The 9532-nt window shown below is 38.9% G+C and overlaps 2 protein-coding genes across 3 annotated transcripts in view; both read right to left on the reverse strand.

Annotated features, from left to right (window-relative positions):
* Nucleotides 1–2605, reverse strand: part of LOC124883146 (protein mono-ADP-ribosyltransferase TIPARP-like) — a 5899-nt gene extending 3294 nt beyond the window's left edge. Inside the window, exons 1-3 of the mRNA XM_047390096.1 lie at nt 2205–2605; nt 759–1581; nt 250–418 (exon numbers count right to left, since the gene is read on the reverse strand). Coding sequence (XP_047246052.1) covers nt 250–418; nt 759–1581; nt 2205–2355 — 1143 coding nt within the window. The 5' untranslated portion in view covers nt 2356–2605. The remainder of the gene's footprint in view (nt 1–249; nt 419–758; nt 1582–2204) is intronic.
* A 1758-nt stretch (nt 2606–4363) lies between these two features.
* Nucleotides 4364–7223, reverse strand: LOC124883107 (E3 ubiquitin-protein ligase TRIM35-like). Of its 2 annotated transcripts, XM_047390016.1 has the most exons (7): nt 7073–7223; nt 6494–6956; nt 6300–6395; nt 5620–5850; nt 5513–5535; nt 5310–5428; nt 4364–5192 (listed from the first exon to the last, which is right to left on the reverse strand). In XM_047390016.1, the coding sequence occupies exons 2-7, from the start codon at nt 6917–6919 to the stop codon at nt 4648–4650; spliced, it is 1440 nt and encodes a 479-aa protein (XP_047245972.1). In that variant the 5' UTR covers nt 6920–6956; nt 7073–7223; the 3' UTR covers nt 4364–4647. The 2 variants fall into 2 exon arrangements, with proteins under 2 accessions (XP_047245972.1, XP_047245971.1); XM_047390015.1 differs by having other exon boundaries at nt 6494–7223.
* Between the last annotated feature and the right edge of the window lie 2309 nt (nt 7224–9532).

Genomic DNA, 9532 nt, shown 5'->3' on the forward strand with positions numbered 1-9532 from the left:
AGCTGAGCTGTAACTTAAAACCGGAGCAGGCTAGTGGTGAAACTTTACAATAGATAAAACTTGCTCTTAAACGGATCCAATCCGTCCTTGTCTTCTAACTTCATAAGGAAGCTCCTTTCATCTGCAGATTTTCCCTACCAATGGGTGTTGCTCCTACTGAATATTAGCCTTGTGTTTCTCTGTAATAAATTTGATGATGACCTATTGCAAATCTAGGAGCAATAATAAAACAAATAAAAGAAAAATTACCGGTTTGTACTCTTTGAAGTCGACATCATCACACCAGTAGATTTTCCACCTGCTTGGAAAATAAGGATTGCTTTCTGCGCTCTCCGAGTTTGTGAGTCGCCTAACTCCATCGTACTTTGAGAGATCGTCCAACTCCATTGAATCAAAGTTCAGGGTGTAGCAGGTTTGCCTAAAAAGAAATTAGAGACAACACAATATTAGAATCTAGAAACTTATTATTTACTAAAAAAAAATTTAAAACCAAAGGCAAATAATGTTGCTGATTCTCCTAATACACGTCTGTGAATAAACAGAAGTAGATTATTTTAGTAATTTAATTCTAACTTATATTAAAACTCCTTTTATATAACTTTATGACCTAAAGAATGACATATTTCAAGCATTTAATTCTGTTCATTTTGATAATTATGGCTAGCAGCTAATGAAAACTCCAAATTTAATAAATACAATAATTAATTGTCTGGTGATATGCTAATTTCCTGAGATGCAAATATAGAACTAAAACTCACCCATCTTTGAGGGTAACAAAGCCCTGATCAGCACAACAGTAGATCCTCTCCAGTAAGACCTGAGCGCGAGGCGACAGGTCGATCCACTGGTGGGTGTGTAAACACCACAGCTGCCAGTGAAATGGATAAGGAGTGTGGTGCATCTTACACCTTACCCCTGCATCACATGAGCCCAGAAGGAAGTTGTCACATATGAGGACATCAGGGGAGATCTTTGTGTGAAACGGGAAAAGCTTGGGCATTTTGAACTGGACCACTAGGTCACCGGAAACATTTGTCGGTGTCTGGCTAGCAGATGGGGGCTTTTTAGTCATAATGGTGCCAGACTGATGACCTTGTGGAGAATGACTGATGATGAGAGGCAGAGAAACAAAAATCGGGTTGACTATATTAGGGCTTGGTTGATATGTGTGGAACGGTGGTTGCAGGGAGCTTTGGGAGAAAGTAAGAAACACACAGGAGGTGTTCTGGATCTTGGGCTGAAGGGTACTGCAGGAAGATCTGGATGTCTCTGCCGTGTTGGATGTGCTTTCACTCTTGCAGGAAGTTGTAAGGTCCTCTGGCTTCGCAGTCACAGGTGTTAAGCTGATACTGATACTGTAGGGGTCGACCGTCCAGGTGACACCAACTTTCAGGGATCTCACAGCATCCCACACCGGGAGGCTGGTGTTGGTGTCAGCGGGGATTTCCAGAAGGAGAAGGGACGAATTGAGCAGGATGACTTTGGAAGATTCAGATGGGCACTTTGGGGCTTTGGGTGCCAACTTTCTCTTCTTTCTTTTGCCACATGAAACATCAGTCATCTCGAACTTCCTGTTTGACACTGGAGCAATTCAAGTTGAGTGGATTGGTAGGAAAAAGTAGAAATGGTTAACTGGGTTAACTGATTTCAGCCAGGCTAAAGGTTACAGACCTGTGCAACATTATGCATACCCCTTGAACTTTTTTTATATATTGTCATGCTTCAACTACAAATTCATGTGTATTTCAATTGTGGTGTAATGTTATAGACCAACATAGAATTGAGCATAGTTGCAAAACAAACAAAAAAACTGACACAAACTTATACTTAACACAAAATCCAGAAAGGGAAGCATGCAGATACGAAGCCCCCTTTACTCTGACACCCCCAAATAAATTCCAGTGTTGCCAATTACCTTTAGAAGTTCTCTAATATACAAATAGAGTCCCAATGTATGTCGTTTAATCTATAAATAATTGCAGCTATTCTATTTAGGCCTCAAAGGTTGGTTAGAGAACTAGCAGCATCATGAATACCAAGAAAAACATCGGACAGGTCAGGGAGAAAGTTAAAAAACAATGCCAAGCTTTGGGAACCAATTCCTAAATTAAGCTAATGGCTCCAATGTAGCATTAGCTCTGCGGCTGGAGCTGGCTAATTAAGATAAAAACGAGGTAATAATTGCTTAACCTTAAAGTTAGTACCTTCTCGGGGCTGAAATATTGACGAGTCACCCTGTGGGATAAGAAAAGGCTTAATTTTAAGGCCGTTTTTGCTGTTGAAAGTGTCCAACAGAGACAGGAAGGTGCGGGGAACTTTCCGGGAGAAAAGGAGGTTAACCGTTAATGACGACATGCCTTAAGCCTATCCAAGTACGAGTGGAAAACCTCATCAAAATATTTCAACAAAAAAGCGTAAAATCAACAAATTTACAAATTAATTTAAAACTAATGCACATGCAAATTTGAATTATGGCAAAATAATGTTTAAGATTAAATCAAATGTAGGCTACGCCTATTTGTTATTAAATTATAGTGTAAGTGTGACTGCAGATGTGTTCTTAAGGATTGAGTTAAAATGATGAGCAGACATTTAGATTAGATTTGATTTTAGATTTGAAATCATTAAAAAAACAAAAAAACAAAAAAAAACACAAAACTACCAGCAGGAATTAAAAATTGACCCTCCAAACCTCAACTGCCACTTATGTTTCAGGTTTTTGACTGATGAAAAAATACGAAATTTAAAGGCAAATAATCCTCCTGCTCTTATCATCAAAAATGTTTAATAAGTATTTTTCGTGGTGAACAACTGTGTGTGACAACAGATTTGAATATACTAGTAACAGCCAGTGTTGCCAGGTGAGAAATGTAGGATTATCGTACTAGAGACATAAAATTATCGTATTTTGAGGGAAATTATCGCACATTCGTCATAACCAAAATAACAAGTCTGTTGATGTGTTGAATAGCGTCTAACAGACACTCGCAGCTTTGTGACGTCAGTACAGAATGGATTCATCAACAGCTTCTTCTTCTTTTCTTTTTTTCTTTTCCTCAATCATGGGCGGGCGCAGTGGACTATTCAGCCAATCATGGCCGTTGTTCTGACGCCAATGCACACGTCACACGTAGGTCACATTTAGAAAAGCACGATTGGCTGGAATTTCCAGCATCTGTTTCCGAATCCGGACGCAGATGCCTTCAAGGTTCACAAAAAAACTCCGACAAGACTTTGGCGATAGGCTGATGACGACTGATTACAACCACACATTCACGAAATGGTCAAATTATCGTACATTTGTCCTTTTTTTTTAGGAATAATGATCGTACATCGTACAGAGAGCAAAATTATCGTACAAATACGATAATTATCGTACACCTGGCAACACTGGTAACAGCGCCCCCTACAGTCACAGGATATGACTGTAGGGGGCGCAAAATTAGGTGACTGCCTAGGAAAATAAAAAATGAGCCAATTTTTTAAGGTAACCTTTTTTATTATTCTTTTAAACATAAAAAAATTAAATCACATAAAAATTATTCTCATCTATTTTTGACCACAAAAATAAAAGGGAAGTGGCTTGTATTTTATTTTATTGTTTTTCATTATAAGATGAAGGCTTTGTTTATCATTACTGGCTTATAAGAACATCCAGTTACCAAAACATCCATGGACTCCATTCAATCCTATTAAACAGTCATGGAGAAAAAGTAACAACAGCCAAATTGCTTTTATAACCACATTCAGCAGCAATAACGTTTATTTATAATTTCTTCATGACTGTGGTGGAATTTTGGCACTCTTCATTGCAAATATTTTCTACACAGGTCTCTAAGGTCCCACCACAGTCTATTAATCAGGTTCAGGTCTGGATTTTGATTTTCCCATTACAAAACTTGATTCTTTACCACTTTAGCCATTCTGTTGTAGATTTGCAGCTGTTTTTGTTGAGATCTTTGTTCTGTTGCATGACCCGGTGTGGGCCAAGCTTCAGCTGTCAGAAAGATGGCCTCACATGCAGGCTTGGTGGGATTTTGCTGGAGCATCCATTCCTGGGAACCTGGCAATTATTATAAATATTTTCCAGTTGAAAAAGTAATCTTGAATAATATAATCGTGAGTAATCTTTCTCACTGTAAACTCTTGTGTGGAAATGGTCTTATAAGCCATTCCAGTAGGTTTTCAGCTACAACTGTGTAAGGTCACTGCTGTCTTTCCACATTAGCATCATGTTAAACACATTTATATGCATATATATATATATATATATATATATATAAATCCTAAACCAGTACACTTTTTCAAACTTTTGTTCAGCTTTCTGTTAAAAAGTGTTTACACAAGAAATTAAGGGCCATAATTTTAATAATTTAATTAATTTGATTTATTTTGTATATATTAAACATGATTATGCATTGGCAATTACATTTTAGTCATACATAGATGAAGTATAACTTTTTAGGTGATTTATTTGCAGATAAATGTACACTATCACCATCTTCAGAAATAAAAATCCAAGTAATCATTTTTGTTGTAATATTCATTGTTTTTTTTTTTGTTGAGTAAATTCACCCTGAATACAATGAACTGAAAGTTTAAGTCAACAGAAGTTAGAGTGAAAAACCTTTCATTTAAGTGAGAATCTTAAGAAAATTCAGCAAGTTTCAAGAAAACATCCACAGGTTGAACTGTCAAAGGACACTTCTGACAGCCCACCCAGAGGTAGGGAAACACCGCCTCAGTGATGGCTTGTTTGAAGGTGTAAATATGTGTGTTGTTATGTGGGTCATAAAACGACACTTTGCCCTTGTCACAATCCAGCTGCACTCTGATCCTCTGCGGATTTCTTTTCAGATTCAGCCTCGTCAAAGGAGAGGTACCGGCGAAGTACATTTTGTGGTAAAAGTACACACAGAGGTAGCCGTTGTTTAGGACCGAAGACACTTTCTCCTTCCTCTTGATGGACGTCTTGGCCACGCCGACAACCCACGCCGTGTTATCCCCCACGTTCACTTCCCAGGCGTGCTTGCCTGAGGTCAGGCCGTCCCGGCCCAGAACGGCAGTGTCAGGGTCGAACCTCTCCGGGTTGTTGGGCAGCTTCTGTTTCTCATCGCTGTCATGGACGGTGGTGAGGTCATCTGACAAGACAAGCCATGGGGCTGCTGTGTTGGGATCCAGAGTGACTGGAGCTGAAGAGAACATGGCAGAGTGTCACCTGAGCCACCCCAGGAATAAATACAAAGGTAGATGCTTTTCTAGGAGTAATAGAAGTGCCTTTATGGTTTAATGCTTCAGCATAAACTCACTGTATTTGGCGATTTTATGCATCTTTTCCCACACCTGGAATGTTAAAGAGCCGACATATTTAGCCACATCTATTAGTGCTGATGGAGCCATGACTGGTTCTTCAACTGGATCATGTACCCTGCAAAAGATACAAACAATTTTTGCATCATGCGAATGAAATATATAAAAGAAAGGGTGCTGCACAGAGAATGTTTCTTTTTACCTTGCAAGTGTACTCTTGCATTTCTGAAAAAAAGAAAAAGTAATTTAGGATTTGAAAGCAATAAACATGCATGCATGAATACCTATTCTCATCATATACAAGCTTACATGAAGGACAGATATGTCCTCAAGAGCCATGTCCTCCTCCAAAACTCTGATAGTTTCTGACATGGACGATATGTTTTGCTCAATTTTTTCAATCATCTGCCTCATCTGTGCAGTCTTCTGCTCCTCCTCCCCCCTCAGTGCTTCCATTCTGGATTCCTCCTCCACACGAAGAAAATTGTGGAGTTTTTCAAACTCCTCGCGGGTCCGTCTTTCCACAAATCGAGCCTGAACCTAAAAGACAACATTCTTTAAGTACAGTGCTTGTATAAGTATTTATACCCCTTAACGGTTTCTTCATTTTCTTACTACAACCACAAGCTTCCATGTAGTTTGGGGCTTTTATTCACCAGTCAGTAGCTCTCAAAGACTGGAGTTGGAGACTCGTGCTCTAGATGTACAAAGATGGTAGTTCTAATAGGTTTTGACATGAGTGGGTGAATACAAAAAAAAAAAAAAAGAGAACCATATATCATTTCCTTCTACTTCTCAGTTGTTCGATACTTCGTGTTGGTTTAACAGACAATCACATTATACATTGGAAGATTCTGGTTTCAGTAGAATATAATATGAATTAGTTCAAGTGTTAATACTTTTGCAAGGTACTGTATGGCTTCCACAAGACAAGCACAACCTGCAAACCAGCCTGTACTTTATAGTGATGTCACAATGGGGTACTGCACCTGAATGTGTGTCACTGTGTCCTCACAGTTTTTCTTCATTTTGTCAAACGCTTCCATCTTCTCCTGCAGGGAACTAATAGCCAACTTCATTTTCTCCTGTATAAATAATTAAAAGAGCAGTAATGAAGCTTAGGAGATCCTTAAACATACGACCTCATTACGTTAGGGTCTTGAAACCTAAAGTCAATATTTACCTTCACATCCAGAGCTGCTTCACTAACAGGACAGCAATCATGCTGCTTGTGTTTTCTTGAGGTGTGGCAGACCACACAGATGGGCTCTTTGTCCATCAAGCAATAAAGTTTGAGCTTCTCCTTGTGAACAGGGCACATCTCTCCTGGGTCACAGTACAGCTCCCCTCCTGTTTCCTCCACATGGTGACTCTCCTCCTGCACACAGGACTCACACAGGTTCTTCAGGGTCAGACTGGGCACGGGGTCGTCCAGATTCTGGGTTCTGCAAAGGGGGCAGTCACGTCTTCGTCCCGTTCCAGTCCAGTACTGCTGCAAGCAAGGAGCACAGAAGCTGTGGGTGCACTTGAGCACCACCGGCTCCCTGAAGATGGTGCAGCATATGGGACAGGTCAGGTCCTCCTCAGGCAGAGACAGCCTGCCTGCCATACTGGCTCTTAACTCCTGGTTTACCCTGAAAGTGAAACTGGAGCAAAGGTGGATAAACTGATAAAACGCATTAAACCCACAGACAGCAGCTGCAGTCTGTTAACTGTCTGCAGGGGAAAGAGATGAAGCTACATTAGAGTCAGGAGCCCTTACAGAACAGTTCTCCTTCTTCTTCTTCTTGTTCTGGAGTTTAATGGTGGTTGGTTAAACTCTTACAGAACAGTTGAAACTTCACAAACAGGCTAAAAGCAAACAACTGACAGAACAACGAATCTTGCTGTAAGCACTTCCTGCTTCCTGTTGTGCTGAGTCACTCCAGAAGGTGGAGTCATATAGAGAGAGAAGACAATTTAACCCCTTACTAGCTTTTCACATCCTATTCAGTCTTATCAGAAAAAACTAGTAAAAAAAAGTCAAGCATATGTATATATAAAAGTTGATTTTAGATTCACTATCTCAGGGTTCATACGTAACCTGGACAAATATGGAGTTTAGTTTATCCATGTTGGGACTTCATTCCTTTCTGTTTTTTCCTTCATTCTTGTATTCATCCTCCCTTTCCTTATCAGCCTTAAATTCATAGAATAATATGTTGGTTGTATTTTAAAAAGTCATACATTTTGACAAGGAAAATGTTCAGGAGCTGATATCTGTATTATGCTTCTTCTATTCACACTGATCAAAAGAGAGACCAGAAAAAACATGCTTTGAAAAAACATCCAATAAATATATATTATTATGTTGTGGTCAGAATACAGTACATTCGTTGCTTTTTGCTATGCTGGTTTTCTTAATTAATAGAAAAAGCTGTCATCAGATAACTCCACTAGATGAAAGGTGACAAGAAAAAGGTTGTGAACCATGAGCAACCAATCAAATCACACAGTAAAGAGGGAAGATTCACATTGAGCTTAAAAAACATGGTCATTATTTCTTTCTACCTGCCTTCTCCTACTGATGGTCATGAGACAGTTGAAACCTGCTCCAGCTGTCACCCAGTGAGAGGCGCAGTACACTGTGAGGCAGCTCACCAGTCAGTCACCGAGCTGACAGGGAGACATAGAAAAAAGGACTATGTGCAAGGCATGTTCGGTTACTGGTATGAAAAAGCACTAAGGTTGGAAAAAGTTTTGGTTTTTAAGTCACTCTTTTTGTCATATTTTTTTCTAAACTCTTTTTAATGAGATGCCAGAAAATAAATCTTATTGACTGGATTTTTTTTCCAACTGGATGAAAGACAAAGCCCCTCTTCCACCTATTGCTACACATTGCTAGTCAGTTGACTGAAATAAGGTTTTTGCATTTCTACGCTTGCCCAAAAAAGCTAATCATAAATCCAGCTGTTTGAAAATATTGCCAGTAATGAAGTATATGGACAGTTAGTTTAAAATAAAACTGATTAGAGCATCCTAAACCTATGTCTAAATATAATGAAACAGTTTTTTGTTTTTTTTCAAATATCGCCAGGTTTTCACAGTATGAGGGTAAGTTCTTGATGGCAACCCATGTAGGCGTCAGCAGAAAAAAAAACAGCATTTCATGTATTTAACATGTAAGACTGCAATTCTGTGCATACATTTTCCCTGGATGTCATCCTTATTGCAACAGTGGAGCATGAATAACCACTGCCACTTTACAATTGGATGCCCTCTTATAAAAAATGGCTCCTAAATAAACAGTCATTCTCCACAAGGCCATGATTATGTTACTAACTAAACTTTTAAGACTTTTCAAAACACTTAATAGGTTTCAGCTTGACGGTGAAGCATTCTACAAAAAAAGACAGTCAGACTTTTCTGACTTTTCTACATTGATGCAAAATCACTCATTTGCAAGGCATTGGTCTCTTTTGACATCTCTTTCATCCTTTAAATAATGCTCTGTAACTCAGTTTTAAATGCTTTATAAAGTGCTGACAACTTCATTAACAACTGATTTATTAAATATTAGTCCTTTATAAGAAACATCTTGTTGTAAAGTAGTACCAGATACACTAGCTTCCTGCAATTATTCATGTCTGATTCAACCTCATAGTTAAATGTGTTAATCTTTACTTTTCATTTTCTCTGGTAGGAGTCCAGTTCCTGTTCTCCAGTCATCACTGAAAGTAGTAAGAGCTTCTTTTGATTACCGCTGTAACTGAGTTGAGGTCCAACGAACCTGCTGTGCTGCATTCCCATTTTCCCTTTCTGGAGTCTGATTAGCAACCCTGACACCCCCACCAGATAGCCCCACAATCACTTGAGTAACACCGAATGACAACGTTTGCTGAAATATATCAAAAGCTGGCTTTGTTTTCTAGAGGTGCAGGTATTAAGTAAAGTCAGCCAGAATAAATTGTGGGAAGTATCTGAGGTGTGAATAACTTACAGCCTCAACATGGTTTCAAAGATTGTAATACAGAATTTTTTTTGTAGTGCCATTCAGGTCAAAATATGCAGATGGTAATTTCACTGATTAGATCTAAAATCTGCAGTTTCCCATAAACTCGTCTCCGATGGAGCATTTTGTACATCAAAATAAAACTTTACTTCACATTTAGCTTGTCAGGCGTTCTGCTAACTAAGCCTTGTTGGTTCAGCTGGTGATGGAAAGAAATGTGAGCTTTTTGGA

The sequence above is a fragment of the Girardinichthys multiradiatus genome, chromosome 17 (genome assembly GCF_021462225.1).
Source record: "Girardinichthys multiradiatus isolate DD_20200921_A chromosome 17, DD_fGirMul_XY1, whole genome shotgun sequence".
NCBI classification, from domain to species: domain Eukaryota; kingdom Metazoa; phylum Chordata; class Actinopteri; order Cyprinodontiformes; family Goodeidae; genus Girardinichthys; species Girardinichthys multiradiatus.